Source organism: Manis pentadactyla, chromosome 9, assembly GCF_030020395.1.
Source record: "Manis pentadactyla isolate mManPen7 chromosome 9, mManPen7.hap1, whole genome shotgun sequence".
Taxonomy (NCBI): Eukaryota; Metazoa; Chordata; class Mammalia; order Pholidota; family Manidae; genus Manis; species Manis pentadactyla.
Genome location: NC_080027.1, coordinates 72,181,729 through 72,200,871, shown reverse-complemented (window position 1 = coordinate 72,200,871; position 19,143 = coordinate 72,181,729). Strand labels below are relative to the sequence as shown.

Genomic DNA, 19,143 nt, shown 5'->3' with positions numbered 1-19,143 from the left:
TTGCATATAAGTAAACCTGGAACAACATGCACTAGATTTATGTAAGAAATAACTGTTGGTTTTCCAAAGGTTGTTAACAGATGAAGTTTATGTGCAAAAAAGGGTAAGATATAAGTTCAAGAAAGAAAAAAGTTGATAGCTAAAAGGTAGAGTGTGTCTTCGATAAAATCCAATTTGTTTTATGTCAAAATGTAAGTATTTGTCTTCCCTAGAAATCCTCAGAATGATTTCTATAATAAAGTTAATTTCATTTATATTTGACAAGGATACTCTATAGATGTTTTCTACACATTTTCATGCAATCAAACTTTTCTTTTTTGGCCAGCAAAGTTAATTGTTCTTAGATATAGTTGTATTACTGTTCACAGTCCAATCATTTTGTGCATCTAGAATTCATTCCTAAACAATTAAAAGTGCTTGCAAGAGTTTTAAACGTAAGTGTTTTGAAGTTGTTCACAACTACATATCAAAATTAACCATTGTTGATTGTAAAAACCATGCCAAAGCCTTTGTATTTCCTTTATTATACTATTTGCTTTTTAACCTTATAGTGTGGTGTTACAAATTTTGTTTCCATGTTAGATGAACATCCTAAAGCAATGGTTACTTTCATACATAGTCTATTTAAAATCCTGATGATCCTTAAAGAATTCCCTGTTTCATAAATCAGAAATATTAGGATAAAAATTCTGCTTAAAGCTGTGTATAGACCTGTGCCCATTTATACCCACAAACATATATACAAAATGGTAACATTTCCCAGAAAGCTGTTTAATTCAAAAGCTCAAAGTCTAGAAATAATTAAAAAATGCAACAAGCTATTAACTAGGAATTGTCTTTTGAATTAGGGTTGGCATTTTCAATCTGGGCAGATTTCCATTGTCAGCCTATTTCAACAGCGATTTCCCTGAAGTATATTCAAAAGTAGATTTCTTATACAAGACTCTGAAAGCTGTTCTCTTTCTCAAATAGGCCCTCTCCCTTTTCTCTCTCCCTCCCCTTTGCACAAGAGGCATCATTTCCCATTGAACCACTACAGCTGTTCCCATTTGAATCTCGCTTTCTGTGCGGTGTGGATGGTTGGAGGGTGGAGGGGGGATGTTGCATGTCAAGGAATAATGAGCACAGACACATCAACAGACAACAACAAAGCGGCCTGTGACTGGCCGGTGGGAGTTAAGGCCTTCAGTCATTGGCAGCTTAAGCCAAACATCCCCAAATCTATGAAGCAGGGCCTATTGTTGGTCAGTTGTTATTTGCAATGAAGCACAGATCTGATCATGTTTAAAGTGGCGGCACGCAGGGCAGGAGTGCTTGAGCCCAAGTAAAGAATGGAAAAAAATAAGCTTTTGTTGGGTAAAAAAGGCCTGTCTGAGACTTTTTTTTCTGTCTGTCTGTACAACATGTAAGTCAACATAGAAGTTTTCTTCTGCAAACTTCAGTCAATGGCTAGGGGTAGGAGCAGTCGAGAGTAAATGCTTGCACAGGCAGACACCTCTGGGGACAAAGACACACTTCCACGGAATTGTACTCTGCTCTTTTTTTGGGGGGGTGGGCGGATGGGGTGGGTTAAGTCCTAAAGGCAAATGATCAGAAATACAGAAAATAATTGGAAGCCATGAAAATTAACTTTCTAGCTCAACATCTATTTTCTAATTAAGGAATTACTTGTGAACAAATAATTGTGAACCATCTCTCTGGCATGCTGATACTCATAATTTTATTCCATCAGAACTGCTGCACATTTAGAGACACCTTCCTAGGCTGATTACAGTTTTCCTGTGTTTGCGTGTTTTATTTAATGCGTCTGCACTGTATGCTTGCATGCTTTGCAGAGTGTGCACACATATGTACTGTCAGTACAGTTACCCATGCAGATATTTTTACCTCCTGACATTTTGCAGCCTACAGTCCCTGAGGGATGTGTGCCTGGGGAACTATCACAGAAGGGCTATGTGCAGTGTGTGCTGCAGCTGCTGGCTGGCTGACTTTTCCCCCCAAGAAGGGAATTTCCAACTGGCTCTGATTTGGGCCGCGGTCAGGCAGCTAGTGCTGGCCCAGGGCTCTATTGTGTAGAGGCACAGACATTGGAGAACTGGGTGTGGCACTTTGGGAGCAGGACCTGGGAATGGGGGGAGTGTTGTGGAAGTGGATGGTCTGTGTATGTGCACTTGGGTATGTGTACATGCCCTCTGAGAGTCAGCACTGCCAGGGCACTGTGGCACAGTCCGCTTGAGCCTGAAGAGCGGCTGCTCAGCTGCAGAAGCCCTCTGGTCTTGCAGGATGGACCGGCTGCCTCGCCTTCTGCCCTTGCCTTAGGGAGGGGCGCTTCCTTCTGAATGGTGCTCCAGGGCCTCTCCCAGGGACAGCGTGACACTGTGCAGAGGCAGTGCCCAGGAGGTGGCCTTTTACTCACTGCTGAAATAATTTATTTGTGTTTATTTACTGATAGATATATATTTACCAGTGGGGACTCTGCAGGGATGCTTTGATGTGATTTTCTATGATGGTGACCATCTATCTGTGATGTCCTCAGTAGAATCACAAGACTAATAAATAGCCTATGATTTTTCTCCAAACTTAATGACTTACAGAGACCAGGGGAACAGAATTGGAGCTGAATGTCTGAGTAAGAAACATTCAGATTACTCTCAGTTAAACAAATGCTTCTTACTATAATGAAATTTCCAGAATATTTTTCCCCCAAAGCTGTACCTCCTAACTCTTAAATGGTATGCAACTTGGCTTCCTCTTATGACTCACAATCATTTCTTCCCACTTAAAAAGAAATTCATAACTAGGTTTCCTAACATTCATTTATATAGTATAATTTTAAGGTTCAACTTGTTCTGTGAATTTTTGTCATCTTAAGATGATGTCTATATTCTTCTCTTGTTTCTTTTTGCTCTGGGCCTTAATGTTGACAAGATTAAAAAACAAAACAAAACAAAAATGTTTTCTTCTCTGTATGTTTGACTCACCAAGGCCAAATACAAATTCTTATGTTTCTCAAGAATAAATCTCATCATTCTTTTTCCCTACGTTGGTCACAAATGACTTCACTACCCAGTTTTAAAGTTCAACTCTAAGTACTTAGAGTTAGTATTGCTTAAATTTGATGGCATTGATGGTGCCTATCTTTGGAAAACATTACACAATGTTTTAGAAATGACATTCATAATAGGTTTAAACAAATGAATAGGGTTCCCCCCCTTTCCTTTTGTATGTTTGTGTCTGATTCTTTAAAATTTAAAGATAGGGAATTGATAAGAGAGTGTTGCTCCTTTTGAAGTAGTTATTTTGTCTAGTGTTAGTATTTGCAGATCTTGGAGGTGGAGATAAAGAATAAATGGAAGAAAGGAAAAGTGAAAATTAGTGGCTGCTAAAAAGAAATTGAGAAGGTCTTGGAAGTCCAGCACCTGAGTAGAATGCAACAGTCAAAATATTTACCTCATGTTAAAGAAAGGCAAATCTAGCATAAGAAGTGAATACCACATAGGGCTTTGAAGTTTTAGAAACATTTAAAAGATATGAGGACATTTCAAGTACTATGTTTGGCATTGTCACCTTCATATTTGTATCTTTGCAAAAAGCTGATAACTGAGAAAATGTGTTAATACAGTATATATTGCATAATGTATCAAAATGGCCTGTAGTTCTATAGTCAATTGAAAGTCAATTTTTTTATGTAGTGAGTTATTAGCAGCTGGATAATTGATGATGTCCTCATGTTATTAGCAGTTGGATAATTGATGATGTTTTGATGATGTTCAAAAGGAAAAAACATATTTTTAGTGTGGGCTTTTATGGGAGGAAAACAAAAAATACACATCCCTCTCCAGTAGCTTATTTTTACAATAAGTGATGCCTAGTGAATCAGAGCAACAAAACACTTGGATCTGATTTTTGGAAAGCCCAGGTACTATTATTTTTCAAAATGCACTTTTACTGAGTTTTAAGTTTCTTTTATATTTAAAATAAGGGTTCAAATATGCACATCCAATTTTTATAGTATTTATCTATTTGTAAAGCAGCTATTAACTAGTAATGGGGTGTTAATTTTATAGACTTGGTAGCCAGGGTAGTAAATCAATGACCTATTAAGTATTTTTGACAAGCAATTTACATATCTGATGACCTCACATTTCCTTTTCAGAGTCAAATGCTATGTAATTGTTCTGTTGTGTGTTTGTATAAAATGAATCACAACACGGTGAGAAAAAGGTTGGGAGTTATTAAAATAATAACCCTACTAAAATATTCATTTGAAGTTATTCAGACTGTTCATAATGCTTTCAAAGGACATAACAAAGCTTTTGTGGAGTATCTGTACATTATTTGTTATCTATGGACTATGCTGATTTTTTGAAGTTGCTTTAAATTTTAAAAGCACCTTTGCTTAATATAAAAGCCCTTTAATTTTAACTGACAGATCAATTCTGAAACTTTATTTTGAAAAGAAAATGGGGAAGAATTTGTGTCTTTCGAATTAAAAGAAGTGGAAAAAATAAACCAGACACTCTAAAAAAATAGAAGAAACCTGATTTTTAGTACTAATGAAATAGCGGGTGACAAAATAGTTGTCTTTTTGATTTTGATCACAAAAAATAAACTGGTAGTGACAGGATATGATGGAGAGATTTGACATCCTGGCAAATCACTGTCATTGATTCAATTATTCTAATTCTGAATAAAAGCTGTATACAGTATGTGTTTATGCTACAGTGGGTTTTTTTTTAAGTGACTGACATTCATCATATTGGTGAGACAGTTTAAAAAACCTAGCCTTTGTTTTCTACAATGTTGTCAAGAACAAATAAAGTATAATTTGTGGTATATTTAAAGCAAACTGTTTAAATGCTAGTTAAAACTGCTTCAAATTATTCTAACATAGTTGAGATGTATTTTGGAAATTCAATTTCTCCTAACATATGTTACACAGCTTTTTAAAAAATTAGACTCTTTACTTAAATATGCAAGTTACTTTTTAACTATTTGCTTTTTGCTATGTGTGCAAAGCTTTGAGAATATGGAACTATATACAATTAAAAACCTAGTGTTTTATAGGAAAACTGGTTCAGTATGCTATATACCCCCATAGACGTGTGTATAAGTTATAAATATACATACCAACCAAAGTTCATAATTAACAAAGGGTTTACACGATACAGCGGAAATCTGAGTGAGCCTCAGTTTTCTACTTTGTCTCAGACCTAAGTTCTGTAAAAAAATCTCTCGCCAAGCTTCAATGCTTGTTTTCTTCCCAGTATCCTAGTGTTAACACAGCTGTCAGTCTGAATTTCAATCCTGAATTATGTCTGTTGACATAATTTCATAGTGCTGACTTGAGTTGTTTAGGATTATTAAACAGAAGACCACCAACTTCTTTTTCCATGCTTTCTATCACTTGAGTTCTTTATATTTAGTAACTGCTATGCTGACTAGTTATCTTTACTGTAGTCTCAATCCCAAAATATTATTTTGTCTCCATCAATTTAGTATGGATGCATAAAGGCAAATTCATTTGATTACAGTCTTTATATATTAGCAAATGAATTTTTAATTTAAAAAAACCTTTGTATTTTTGGCAGCAAGTGACCTTTTTCAGAAACGGGGAGAAAATGTGTTTTTTTCATACAACTTTGAATTTCTAATGTTTTATATGCTACTTGCTGTGAAAGACTGCTTTACCTTGAACTAAGTGCCTTTATACACATACACCGATTACTGCTATAAGGCAGTTTGAATCTTTTACATTTTATTTGCATTATTTGAAAAGAAGATTATGTGTTTTCTCTAGATATAGCACAAAACAATTTTAAAATGAAAGCATTTCTGCTGTACTACTTCTGTGTAAAAAGTTGGTTTTAAAAATTGAAGAGCAGTGGCCTCATTCTGCAATCCTGTGTTTTTCAAGGATTGGAGGGTCAAATTGTTAAGAAAAATATTTACATAAGCTATTAGCAATCATAATTAGAGTGTCATATAATTTTGCATGCAACGACTAAGGAGGAATCGCTAGAAGTCCAGGTGCTTCTTGCCTCCGGCCATCATGCCACAGCCTGGGCCCAGCAGCTTGGCGGTTTCTGCCAGATCCTGTTTGCTTGAGCGGCTCACTGTGTCTGACAAGTCTGGAGGCAAATGCAGTCGCTATGGCAGAAGATTTCAGGAGAAGGAAAGAAAGAAGAAAAAAAAAATAATTAATTTTGCTCTCACTAGCACACTTCAGGATACAATATTATGCTCTGTTGATCAGCATTTAGTCTTGCATATAAAATTCCTGCTAAAACAGTTCCTCAGGCTGAAGCCCCATATAATTACATCTTATTCTTATACTAGATTTTAAAAATTATTGCCATTATAGGAACTGGACCAGGAGTCCTAGTGGACCATTTCCAGAGTCCATACTAAATGTATTTAGATTTAGGTAGAAATGAAATCATGTAAATGCATAAATAAAAGCATAATTGAAAAAAACCACATAATCATGGCAGAGTTGTTTTTTTGGCTTTGTTTGGTTTTTGCCAGGGCTCCAAAATGCTATTTTTCATCGAATTTAGCTTTGCATCAATTACATGTTCCCATGTTGCCCTTTGTCTATTAAGTTGACCTGAGGACTCTATTTCCAGGCTATACTTGTTCTAGGAACTTATGATTTTCACAGAAATAGTGACATAATAAAAAAAAATGATACCAAAGGGTCCATATTTTTCACATGCTGAGATAAGTTAGCTATAACATCTGTTCCAGGTCTTGGTAAGTAAGTCTGTTTCTGTGCATGCTGGTGGATTATGTTTTCAAAAGTGTAGTGTAGCTTTGAACATCTCCCACCCCTCACTGTTTTTCTGCAGATACAGGTTGATTTAAATAGACCCAGTAACCGACCATAATCACAGAACTGTTGCTGTAATTAGGGAGAAATATTCGTATTTCAAAAGAACTTTAAGTTTTTGGAAGGCTTTCTATCAAATTCTTTTAACTGTTAGTGCTCCCACCCACACGATTCCACAAAACTCAAAGGGATGTGTCTGTTACGTGCGGCACAGAGTGGATGCGAAAAGTAGGTACAGCAGGAGGGGGCCCTCCCTGATGACTAGTCAACACCTGGTAGAAGTGAACTGACCTAGAGACAATCTACATGAAACCCTTCATCTGGAAGATCCCTTCAATGTGGGGGAAAAAAAAAAGACAAAAAAAGGATAGAACCATTCTTTTTTTTGCCAAAATATTGTGATCCACAAGCATATGTTCCAGCTAGTTTCCTTCCTGATAAAAGGCTTATTTGTTGTCATGTAAACAGAAGCTGTGTGCAGAGGATCAAACTATTTTAAAACATTAAAAAAATTTATGAGAATACTCTTCCTTGAGCTTTATGGTACTTATTTTTTACTGCAAATAACCTAGGATGAAAGACACTATTATACAGATATATGGTCAACAAAGAAAGGTCAAGAAAAGTTGTAAGATCCAAATAGTAAAATTCATACAGTATTCCTCATTTGCATCCATACTTGGCATCCAGCTTGTCACATATTAAGTAATTAAATCTCTATTTCTTGAATGATTAAAAAAAAGCTCAAAGACATATTTATTTCTTCGTTTTAACTAATTCTATCATTTCTTCATACCCTGGTTTGTTCCAGAAAGAATTTGAGCAGAAATGAAGGCACAAAAAGTTTAGGAACTTATAAGACTGCATGCCTCTACAGTCTGAGGGTATGAATGTCTTTGTAGCATTAACTCTCTATCAATGTTCATGTGGGGAAACTGGAAGAAAAGAGACATTTAATTGTATGTTTTATATTTTAATGTTTCTTTAAGTTCTTATAGCTGTTACTAATAAGCAAAGGAAAAATAACTAAGATCCATGCATGATCTGAAGGGTATCTGAAACTTAAAATTAACCATAAAAAACATATGCATGTGTGTGTATACTTTTGGTTGGAACCTCACAAAGACTGATGTCAGATGATTAGGCTGTTTAGGAAATCAACTGAAGTCAACAAATATCTAGAATCTACTTGAACAAGGCATTCAGAGAGGATATGTGAACAGAACACCTTCCATAGTAACATGATGAAGACAAGTACACAGCTAACCATCACAATGAATACTCCAAATCAGGTCTACAAGAAAGGCAGTGACAAAGCAGAAATCATGGTGACGGAAGGGGAGCAGGAAAAGCTTCATGGAGATGGGCGAGGTGTGAAATAATGAGTTGGATTCTGACATGTAGAAACGGTGATTTGCTTAATAGTACAATGATGAATCTTTAAGATGCATTTGCTTGAAGGGTCAAACTGTTCTGAGAATCTAAATGAAGAAACTAGTGTCATTTATTCAGAACTGGCATAATGCAATTTATTTTAGGAGCTTACCTATTTGCTAAAAATTTCTCTTCCTCTGCTTCTCTAGGCAGTGAATGTGAGCCAGTTGGCGGAAAGCCCTTCATAGCAAAAGTAGCTAAGTGTGACATGTGACATGCTTGGAAATCTTTCAGGTTGAATGGCTTTGAAGAAAAGTCAAATATCATTCGTGTATAATTTATGAGCACAAAAATTTTGGGCGATATGGTTAAATGCTTCTAACTAAAATGTTACACTGAAAAGCTAGTTGCATACTCATGTCCTTTGAAAAAGCCCAAGGATGGCACTTGGCGACATGGGAATCTACGTATGATTTTGCTGGCTTTTGTTATTACTTGAAGGAGCTTACTATGCAGACTAAATTCTCAAGTAGTGGGTTTTGTTTTCTTTTTTTCTGAGCACCCCCCTGTGCACCATGTCAGTGTGATGTGAAGCAGCAAGGAAGAAGGAAGGATCAAGTTCCAGGCTTGCCAGGTGCGCCAGGGACTTTTCCTTTGAGGCTTCCAAAGCATTTACACACTTGACAAGTAAACATTCAGATGCTGCTGTACCCCAGATCTGTCTTCTGAAGAAATATGCTGTGCGATATTCTCCATAGCATGGTGACCTCCTTTACACTAAAGCTGCAAGGCTGTGGTGGCATACAAATTTTAGACCTTGAGGTTTTACTGAGTAATCATTTAAATAAAAATCAGACTATAAAAAAAACACACCATTTTCAACCCTGTAAACCAAATCAAGGTATTCATCTTCCTCCTTTTATATCTGGGATTCTAAGGCCAGGGCCAAAAATGTCTCTCATATTTTGTTTTGGAAATTTTTCCCACCCAGCACCCCCTCCACAGATTCTGGGAGGAACCAATTATGTTGCTGATGCAGGAGATGCACATTTGACTGGCTGGATGCCTATTTCTTTCATTAGTGCCTTGTCTAAAATGATGATTTCTATGTAGGTGAAGGGATTTGGGACAGGTGTGACATCTCCCAATTTCCTACAGAGGCCAGGTGATGTGCAGTGGTTCCACTGGCTTGATGGGTACCTTTTTACAGTGCTACCAGGTGGGAAACACTGAGGCTGGCAGCATGTTCTGGCAGACTGGGGACCCCCTGCTAAGGGCACCCTTAGGCCCATTGGAAGCCCTGGGTCGCAATAAAGCAGCAGCAGAAACGCTTTGCTCCATGGTTCCAGGGGGTACCAAGCTGAGTCAGACTTGGAGATTCTTCACCCCTGCCTACCTCTGTCTCTTTGTTGGGTTCAGCCACTGTCTATATTTTGCTCCTTTTCCAATCAGCACCTAAATGGATCCTACAGACACATATGATTGGATTTCCTGGCTCCGCAGTCCGCTTCCTAATTCCTTTCTCCTGGCCTGCCAGGCCTGCCTGTGCTCAGCACTCACAGTTCCCAGACAGAAGGGGCATGATAATGAATCTAGATTACACCTGGATTTGAGACAAATTGCAGGTAAATACCTATTAAAATAAATTTAATCAATTTATATTTTTCATATTTTGCCAAGACCAAACCACCAGGCTCTGTTGGTTTTCTGACAATTGATGTAGTACATTTTAACTCTAAGCAGGTGAATGGAGATTTACTTTAATTCTTTAAAAATTTATGACATTTCTTAAAAAGCCCACTTTGTATTACTCAGAAGCTCAGAAATACATGTTAATATTTCCAAATACTTTCTAAGAGATTTTTCTTTTTCTTTAAAACATAGCCAATTTAAAATAAAACTTGCCAACACCTTAGAACATATGGATTCTACATTGGTCCCTTAACAGGGGCAGCCAGCGAAAGATTGATAACTCCCTCTGTCACTCATTCTGAGTGTGACCTCAGGAAAGTTAATTCATCTGTCTAAACCTCAGTGTCCTCATCTATCCCTCACTCAAAAGACTGCGGTTAGAATCCAATGGGATGTATAAGTGTTTTGTGAACTACCAGTACTACACTAACTTATTTATACCTCTTTTTTCTCCCAAAACTCATTTAAGGTGGCTCATAAAAATATATACAACTCAACAAGATCAAAATAAGTGAGTTTATTAGGGCAAGGAAATGATTTACAAATATAATGAACTAAACATAATTATAAGCAACAGAAACAGAGTATCGGACTTAGCCAGCAGGTCTCAGTCACTAAGCCAGCATCTGAACATTAAGTATACATTGCCCTCAACTTCAGCTCTATAAACAAATATAAAAGGAAACTGAAATCATGGTCCTTGCTTCTGGAAAGATTTAAAAAGTCTATAAACAATTTCCTCATACTCTGTAGGGGCAGTAGTGAAAATGGGGCATGTCAGATGCCTGGCTCTGGGACAGTGAAAATAAGCATGGCTGTATTGAAGAGGTCATTTGGGGTCCATCTTATTTTAATAATCTATCTTTCACACACGTCCTCATTGCTGACAAAATAACTAATTAAGGAAATATGAGAAGATGAAGCTTCTGGTGTTTTAAAAGCATTTCTCCCTCTTTACAATAATGGAGAGGAAATAAATTAATAAAAGGCTTGCTATCCTGATCCATTCCAGATTGTTTCAAGAGCTGTGTGTTACTTTCACCTGGAGGATGATTTGTTGATATCTGTAGCCATAGTCTGTGTTAGGAGGCAATGCTCTGAATGGTAGGGAATGAATTAGTGTACAGCTAAGTAGCTGTTCCCATCCCCTCCAAAAAATGACTTAAACAAAAAAAGGTAGTAGTTTCTTTCTCTCCCCTTTTAAAGTCTAGATGTAGGTGATTCTGAGCTGGAAGGACAGGTCTGCCATCCTTAAGAAGGGGCTTCCACTTCTGGTTCCATGGCTGATATTTTTGTTCTCAGCTGGTGGGAAGAAGAAGGGGCCAAGAAGGCAAGACCTGGCTGGAAGCTGGACACCTCATTTCCACTCATGTCCAGAACTTAGACATGGCTACACCTGGCTCAAGGGAGGCTGGGAAATATTTTAAAATGTGCAAAAATGTTGAACAAATCTACTATTATGGAAGAAGGAGACAACTAGCAAGTCAGCTACAGTTTCAAGAAGGGTCACAGTGAAGAATCACCATCCAGAAGAAGCCATGTGGCATGTGAGCTATCACCAACTACCTGGGGCTCCAGTCTTAGTTTCCAACCAAGAAAATGCACACTGCCTCTGCAAGTCCAGAGAGTGGGAACTAAAGTAGTGGTCAGAGCCTCTCTTGCTCTATGCATAAGAAGAGAGATATTTCCCTTTCCTTTGTGGAAAGACAGATTAGTCCTTCCAGTGGCACAAGGATGATAAAGGGAAGGAGACAGAGGAAGTAGGTTTCATCTGTTTATCACAGTGTCTCTATGATTTCTTGACAAGATTTTAGAATGTTTCAACTTATGAAACAAGTCAATGTTATATGCTATTATGTAATCATTATGTTTTTGCATTGTTACATTTATATTATTCCATAATTATTATGCTATTACAATGTAATGTTATATTGTAGTTATTCTCCATTGGGTTAAAATTTTGCAATGTGGAAGATGCATCTGCTTAATTTCGGTGAATTTTTTTGTAACTCTCATATACAAAGAGGCCAGGGAAAACAATGGGCTCTTTTGAGATTGGTAAGTGTACATTTGGTAGTGGCTGGGTATTTCTGGAAAAAACTCACAAACATGTTCAGGCTTTAGGATTTAGTTTTTGATTGTTTAAGGTCCAATTTCTTCTTAGGGTTTAAGATTAAAATTGTTTTACTGAATGTCCTAATCGTACTACACCCTTTGAATTGAAAAAAATTTGTTTCTTCCTGATTGATCTGAAAATGAGAAAATTTCAGAGCTGGCACACTGCATATTGGCTGCCCATTAAACATGCTCAGGTGTGCAATTATTTTGACCGTCAATTATAACTGACAGCATTGTTTTGCCTCCAAACTCACCTCTCTGAAAGCAGATTGTGAAGAACTTACTTGTTTAAACAAAAGTATGATTTGTGAAAAGTGTCCGTGGCGAGACAGCTAGCTCACTCTCAGTATGTTTTCTTCCTTTGCAGCGAGAAAAAGAATCTCTGAGTATAGGGGGGTACCTGGCCTCCCTGAATAAAGGCCACATTTCTCAGCTTCCTTTGCCAATAAATGAGGCTTGAGTGACTAAGTTCTGGTCCCTTCACCTTTAGCCAAAGTACTATGGTTAAGGTTAGGGTCAGATCTTTAAAGGCGGGGAGGTGCCATTTACTTCCCCTGTATCCCTTGGTATCTCTACTTGAGTCTGGCAAGAGGGCTCCCATCCTGGGTCCTGATCTGTCCTCCTCACAGGCTGAAGAATCACAGCATGAAGGGGTTGTGCTCATTTAGAGCCCATACCCTTCCTTATACACATGTCCTGGGTATTCAGAACCTTAGAACTCCATGTCCAAATGTGCACAAAACCTGCACAGGCCTCTTCCTCCAAGGTTCATCCCCCAGGGATGGATTGTGTTATTGCGTACACACCCTGGGGCACCAGGAATAGCCAAGGCACTGCTGTTCGCATCCTATGTGGATGGAGTTTGGATGTGCAGCCTGCGTGTCCCTGAGCAGGTGCACATAGCCTTGTGTGTAGGAAGGAGAAAGGAGGAGGGGTACAGGCCAGTTCTCCTTATGTCTGCATTTCTGGACTGTAACTGTGATCTTAAATTCAAACTTGGCTTTCCAGGAAGGTATATTTGTGAAGGAAGAAAGACAAAGCATATTTAATGGTTTGTTGGCTTGATAACTTAGTATTTTTTAGGTATACAATTGATTATGTGGTCCTTTATTTGCATTCTTACTCTAGGCTTTGCAAATGTCAGGGACAAGCTTAACTTCCCTCTTCCCACTGGCTGAAGTGTGGCTCAAGGAGAGGTGCTGAAGCAGCCGTCCTGGACCATCAGATGGAAGACATGGGCTCAAGAGGGCACAGCAAACCGGCAACATTAGTCTAGGGTCTTCTGACTTCATCCGGTCACCAAAAGAGCCTTGGGCCACCAAATTGGGCTCTCCTGTGAGAGATGCATGCAACGCTGCATTTTTAAGCCACTGTATTTTTGAATCTCTTTAATAACAGCCTAACCTATCTCCTGTTTATACAGAATTTAATACCTGGAAAATAGAGTACTTGAGTTTTGTGATCTAAATATGTGTTGGCTTAGTGGTTGGAAGGTGGGCAGTGAGTTACATATTGCAGATTAGAAAGCTGGTGACACTTGTCATGCCTGTAATGACTTACAAGTCAAACCTTGTAACTCCTAAATTAGCGGCTCCAGATGAAACATGGGAGAAATTCAGAATATTGGTGTGTCAGTTGCTTCCTGCAACTTTCAGCAATGTTATTTATAAAAGAGACATGAACTTAGGCTAGAGGTATAGAATTTGGAAGAAGAGACAGATGGGGCTGCAGCTCTGTTAAAGGAGGTGCTCAGCCTGCAGCTGACTAAAGGCTTGGTAATTTGGGGCCTCAGAGGGCTGAAAAACCCAGCTGTTTCTGTACCTGGACAATGAAACAGACAACCTTCACAGAAGATGGCTGTGCCCTTAAGCCTTGGTGAAAACACCCTCCTTAAGAAGCCAGCCAGCGATTGGGAGCCAGCTCAGAGACAAAAGTCAGATCAAGGGTGTTGCCTTCCCTCTCAAGTTGATAATTTAGATGGCTCCATGCTCATTACTAATAAGATGAAAGAAAGGGATATGGGTAGAATAGAGAAGCCAGAAAATAAGACTCATGTCTTCCAATGGAACAGTTGTGAACAAGCATCCATTTGCCTCATGGTGTGCCTGCCTATAGATCAGAGACTGGACAGGTATGAATTATGCCTATTCAATTACAGCTGACCCTTGAATGACTCAGGAGTTGGGGGTGCTGGCCCTCTGACCCCTGTCCCTGTGCAGTTGAAAATTTGTGTATAACTTTTGATTCCCCCCAAACTACTAAAAGCCTACTGTTGATTTTATAGTAGCAGATGATAAAACAGACTAACAGCTACATATATTTTATGCATTCATGACATAACTTTTTCTTAGTTTTTTTCAATATTTCTAGTGTTATGTGATTCATTTAAGAGTTTTTTCAAATTGTTGCAAACTGCCAAAATTTTGTCCAATAAATTTATAATTGGACATGTATAATGTATAAATGGACCTGTGCATTTCAAACCTATGTTGTTTCAGGGTCAATTCTAGATGCATCCATCTGTACTTGATTTAGAAGGTGGAAAGGAAGCAGGAGCCATCTTTCTGCTGCTCTGACTGCTGCCTTTGGCAAGCACTGTTGTGGGAACAGTTTTTTTGCTTCAGTACTCCAGTGACTGGTCGATAGCTTCCTGTGAGCCGTGAGATGGTGGAGGAGGCGAAGGCCAGGTCAGTGCTTCCGTGTCTGGGTACTTGCTTCATGGGGGATAAGAAGCACTTGTAGTGGTGGCAGTGGGAACTTACCTACCCTAAGGCTGCACCCACAGAGGTGTGCACTTTCAGTTAACACCTCTAGGGGTGGCTTCCCAATTCCTCATCTTCTTGACTATGGTAAGGCAGCACCTTCCCTGGAGGCCAGGTCAGTGGCAACGTCTTTCAGTCTTTACAACTATTTTGCTAGTCCCCAATTGTCTAGTATAAGTTTTCCTTCTGCATCAATAATTAGATAGGATCTCTCTCTTAAAGCTCAATCACAGAACTACGTCTAGACAATTCCCTGGCTGTGATTACATGCATGTGGGACTGAAGAGAAGCAAACAGACTGGAAACCTAAAGTCTTGAGGGAATTGCATTGCAAAGAAATCACAAGCCTGGTCAAAAGTCTATGATTATTACACTTAAAGTAATCTTAGGCCCGTAAACCTGATCTGTGAAAACTGTGCAGCCCCAAAAAGACCCACTCTCCAGTGGTGACTTCACGTAGCCATGACTGATAATGGACAGGAGTAACTTCCTAAGGGGATACAGAGGATATCAGACCAGGGAGTTTCTTCCAGAGAGCCCCAGTGGGAACTACAAAGTGGGCAACAGTCTTACTGCCCAGCAGAGCCCTTTTGTAGTTTCTAGCCTGTAGGATTTCCCACTCACTCCTGGCAAGTGTGTGGGAAGATGGCTGTGCATGGATATCTGGGTTCTAAAGGGTTGTGAACTAGGCCACACTAATAATAATCCTCCCATATCTATTCTCCCTTTTGCCTTTAGTAGAAGAATCTTGAAAAGATGGCCACCCTGAATAAAGACTTCACTTCTCCACTTCCCTTTCAGCTTAGCTATGGACCACGTGACCAAGTCTGGGCAGAGCAGAAGTAATAGTGCAACTTCAGGGTATCTAATGGAATTTGAACTCAGGCAGTCGGGCTTCAGAGTCCACATTTTATTCATTATTCTATGTGCCAGAATCTTCCCAAGTGCTAGAGATAAAATAGTGAACAAGATAGGCAAGATCCCTGTTTTCAAAGAACTTCCAACTTTAGAAAGGGCAATATACAGACATTGACATGACTCAAGAGGAAACATGTAACATACAGAAAAGCAAATGAATGAATAATATAATTCAGATTGTGAAAGGTGCTTTGATGGGGATAAAGCATGGTGATATGATATTGGCTGGGGTTGCTATTTAATCGGTGAAGGATTTTCTGGAGAATGCATGTTACCTAAGATCTAAATTTGAGAGAGGACCTATGAAAACCTGGAATAAAGAAGTTTCCAGGCAAGGGTAATAAAATGCATAAGACTTAAGGCAGTAATAACTTGGCATGTTTGAAGGACAGAAAAAATGTAAGCTTTCCTGGAGTAGTCAACAAACAAGGGAGTGGCTATGAGAGGTATAGCTGCTAGGTAGGTATCAGATTGTATATGATGTGTAAGTTGTGCTAAGTGACTTGGATTTAATTCTTAGAGCAAAGTGGTGTAAGCTTATTTCTATGAATACCAGGGCTATCTCACCCATATCCTTATAAAACCATGAGTGGACATTTTCAATAATAGAAAACAACAGTTGTTGCAAACACATATGTTTTATAAAAGAAGACTTTTCCAAAAGGTGGTATACACTGGCTACTCGAGATCCTGTTTTTTTTTTTCTTTTTATATTAAGTGATCCACAGTATCTCTCTCCTCCCAGCCTCCTCGCACCGGGCATGGTGGTTCTCAATCTCATGTCTGCCTAGCAGAAAGACTCCAGTTGGAGGGGTTGGGCTGTGTGTGAAATGTTCATGGAGGAGACACTCTGGCAGTACTGTTTGTGGGGATGAGTTTAATCTTCTCAAAACGTGAGTCAGAATCTTTTGGATTACCTAGTAATAAGAACATTACCATGTTTCAGTCCCAAGGCTCCTGAGCATCCAGACATTTAAGATGTGGGGGTCATGCTATTTTCCTCCCTTATTTAATATCTTGATGGAGAACAAATGAGATAATTCTTGGAGAACTCTGCTTAAAATACAAACTAAAGTCAGTATCTTTTCTTTTAGTTTCTCCTTTGTTCTTTTGCACATTTTATTCTCAATTGTTTTAAAATGAGCAGGACTAAAAAAAAATCATCTAGGTAACATTTGGAATAAGGTGGCTTAAATTGTTACCTCAACTTGGGCAGCAGCAACACTGTGAAGGCTGCCTTCTCCTAATCCCCTTCTTCTTCTCTGGGATAAAGGAGCGAGAGGGGTTAGTCACACACAGCCACTTTCACCCCTGTGATGCCCTGATGGCCTCAGTGAGGCTCCTCGTATCTCCCCAGCTGACTCCCATCCACTCATCTTTCCTTCACTGTATATTAGGGCTTCTCACTGTGGCAACTGGTCTCCAACCGCTGCTTCACCCAAGGCTTGTATAGCTCTGAAACACACAATGCAGGCAGGAGCACATACACTCCAGAGTGCATAGAATTTGAATTAAGCTTCAGCAGGACCAAGCTGAGAGATGCTTAAGATATAGGGCCTACTGCTGCTCTGGCAGTAAATGGAGGGTCCTTCTGTGGACAGACTGTCATTTTGTCATTTCTTCAAGCCTGCTTTGTCAGGAAGCCTCTTTTCTACCTGAGACAAGTGAGGAAATATTTTAGGAGCAGTATTTCGGGTACTCCCCCTCAGGTGGCTTAAGGAATAGTAAGGTACTTTAGGAACACTCAGTGTTTTTAGATCTGAATGTTGAGCTTTAAAGAAAACACATTTTTTAGAAATAAATTCAAACTACTAATTACATGAGAATTCCTTTTTATCCCTTTTTTCTTTTAAGCATATATTAACTACTCTGGAGGTGGCAAAGGTAACATTTTCTTGTTTTCATCTACTAGAATTCAAACTAATGTTTGCTCCTTACCTCCTACCTAGCAAAGTGTTAGCAGTTAAATACATGTATAAACTCAAGACTGAGTCATAAAAGGGATTTTCAGAACTACAGTAGACCCACTCCACTATTCAATTTACAGACTGGCAGAGTTCTGACTCATATACAGCTTACGGAATAGATGAATTCTAATATGTGAAAAAGTAGAAATCAGGGAATTTTGAAACCAGGTAATTGCTTAAGCTATCCTATTAATGCTAGTCCACTAAATAACTTTCAAAATTGGCTGTTTTTGATGAACACTCATTTTGGATATGTGGCAATCATATATTTCTTGTATGTAAGTATATCATATTTATGAAAATATATTGATTTCCTTTTGGCTGTCCATAAATGAGCCCTGAGAGCATAATGGCCGGTGTGTTTGCCTGCATAATGCCCTACAGTGTATGCAGAACATTACTGCACAAAGCCCTGAGATGGGGTATGAAGTGCTTGGGGGAAATGGCAATGTAAAACAACCTGACAGCATCAAACCTCCAACTACTCTTTAGCTACTCTGAGACCCCCACATTTATGGGTCTGCTAGTTCCTGGGTATGAAGAAAGAATTTTTAATGGGGCCAAATGTAGGTGTTTACAAGGGGGAATTGTTGTTTTTTATTAGGAGCTGCCTTATGTTCAATAGTTGTATTTACTTTGTCAAGCTAGCCAGAATTAGAAATTCCCATTGCTAGGCAGCCTAGAGTGTCTGTGAAGTATTTCTGGGCATTGAGAACTGAGGCATGTGCTGCCCAAAGGCAGGTTTCATTACAGTGTGTTATTTAGTCCTCGTTCATCCCTCCCTATACCCCCCCTCCCACCCCACCAGACAGCAGTGCTTCTACAACAGGAAATCTTGGTTACTTTATGCTGAAACATATTTACATGACTGAAACACGACAATTAACACATTTGTAAAGCTTGAGGAGTAGGCACACTTTAATGGTTTTTTGAAACAGGCTGATTTCCTGGAGCTTTTAATCTTATTTTATTTTGTTCTGCATGCATGAACAAGTTCTTCTTTACTATAGGTATTTGACAAAGTCTACCTGGTATGAATGTGAATGAAGAGAAAATTATACAAAAATTAACTTATGTTTTATCTTTGCCAAACTGTTCCTAACTTCTTTTCCCAGTTCAATGTATATTGAGGGCTGTGCTATTATTTTTGACATGTTGTGTTCGCTTTTATACAAAGGCAGTTAGGAGGTAGGTTATTGGTTTGACAAAATGAAATGTGGCTTTCTCTCTACCGACTGCATAAAAACTTTTCATAAAAGATGAAAAGTATCAATTTCAGCAGTGATTTTCTTCACTTTTCATGGTGAGATAAAGGTACACTCTCCTAGGTAGTGTACATTTGACTTGCTCCCAACTTAATTTAATACCCAGGTGGTATTAAGTGGTAGTATTTGATAAGTTGCTATTGTGTGTTGTGTGTGTGTGTGCGTCTGATTATACATATAAATATAACACGGTAATGTTGCCATGAATATTTTAC

At 38.6% G+C, this 19,143-nt stretch overlaps 1 protein-coding gene across 2 annotated transcripts in view; it reads right to left on the bottom strand.

Moving 5' to 3' along the window:
* Nucleotides 1-505: 505 nt before the first annotated feature.
* Nucleotides 506-19,143, bottom strand: part of ELP4 (elongator acetyltransferase complex subunit 4) — a 248,100-nt gene continuing 229,462 nt past the window's right edge. For both annotated transcript variants that reach the window (XM_036891830.2, XM_036891831.2), the window contains exon 10: nucleotides 506-6,150. In XM_036891830.2, coding sequence (XP_036747725.2) covers nucleotides 6,019-6,150 — 132 coding nt within the window. In that variant the 3' untranslated portion in view covers nucleotides 506-6,018. The remainder of the gene's footprint in view (nucleotides 6,151-19,143) is intronic.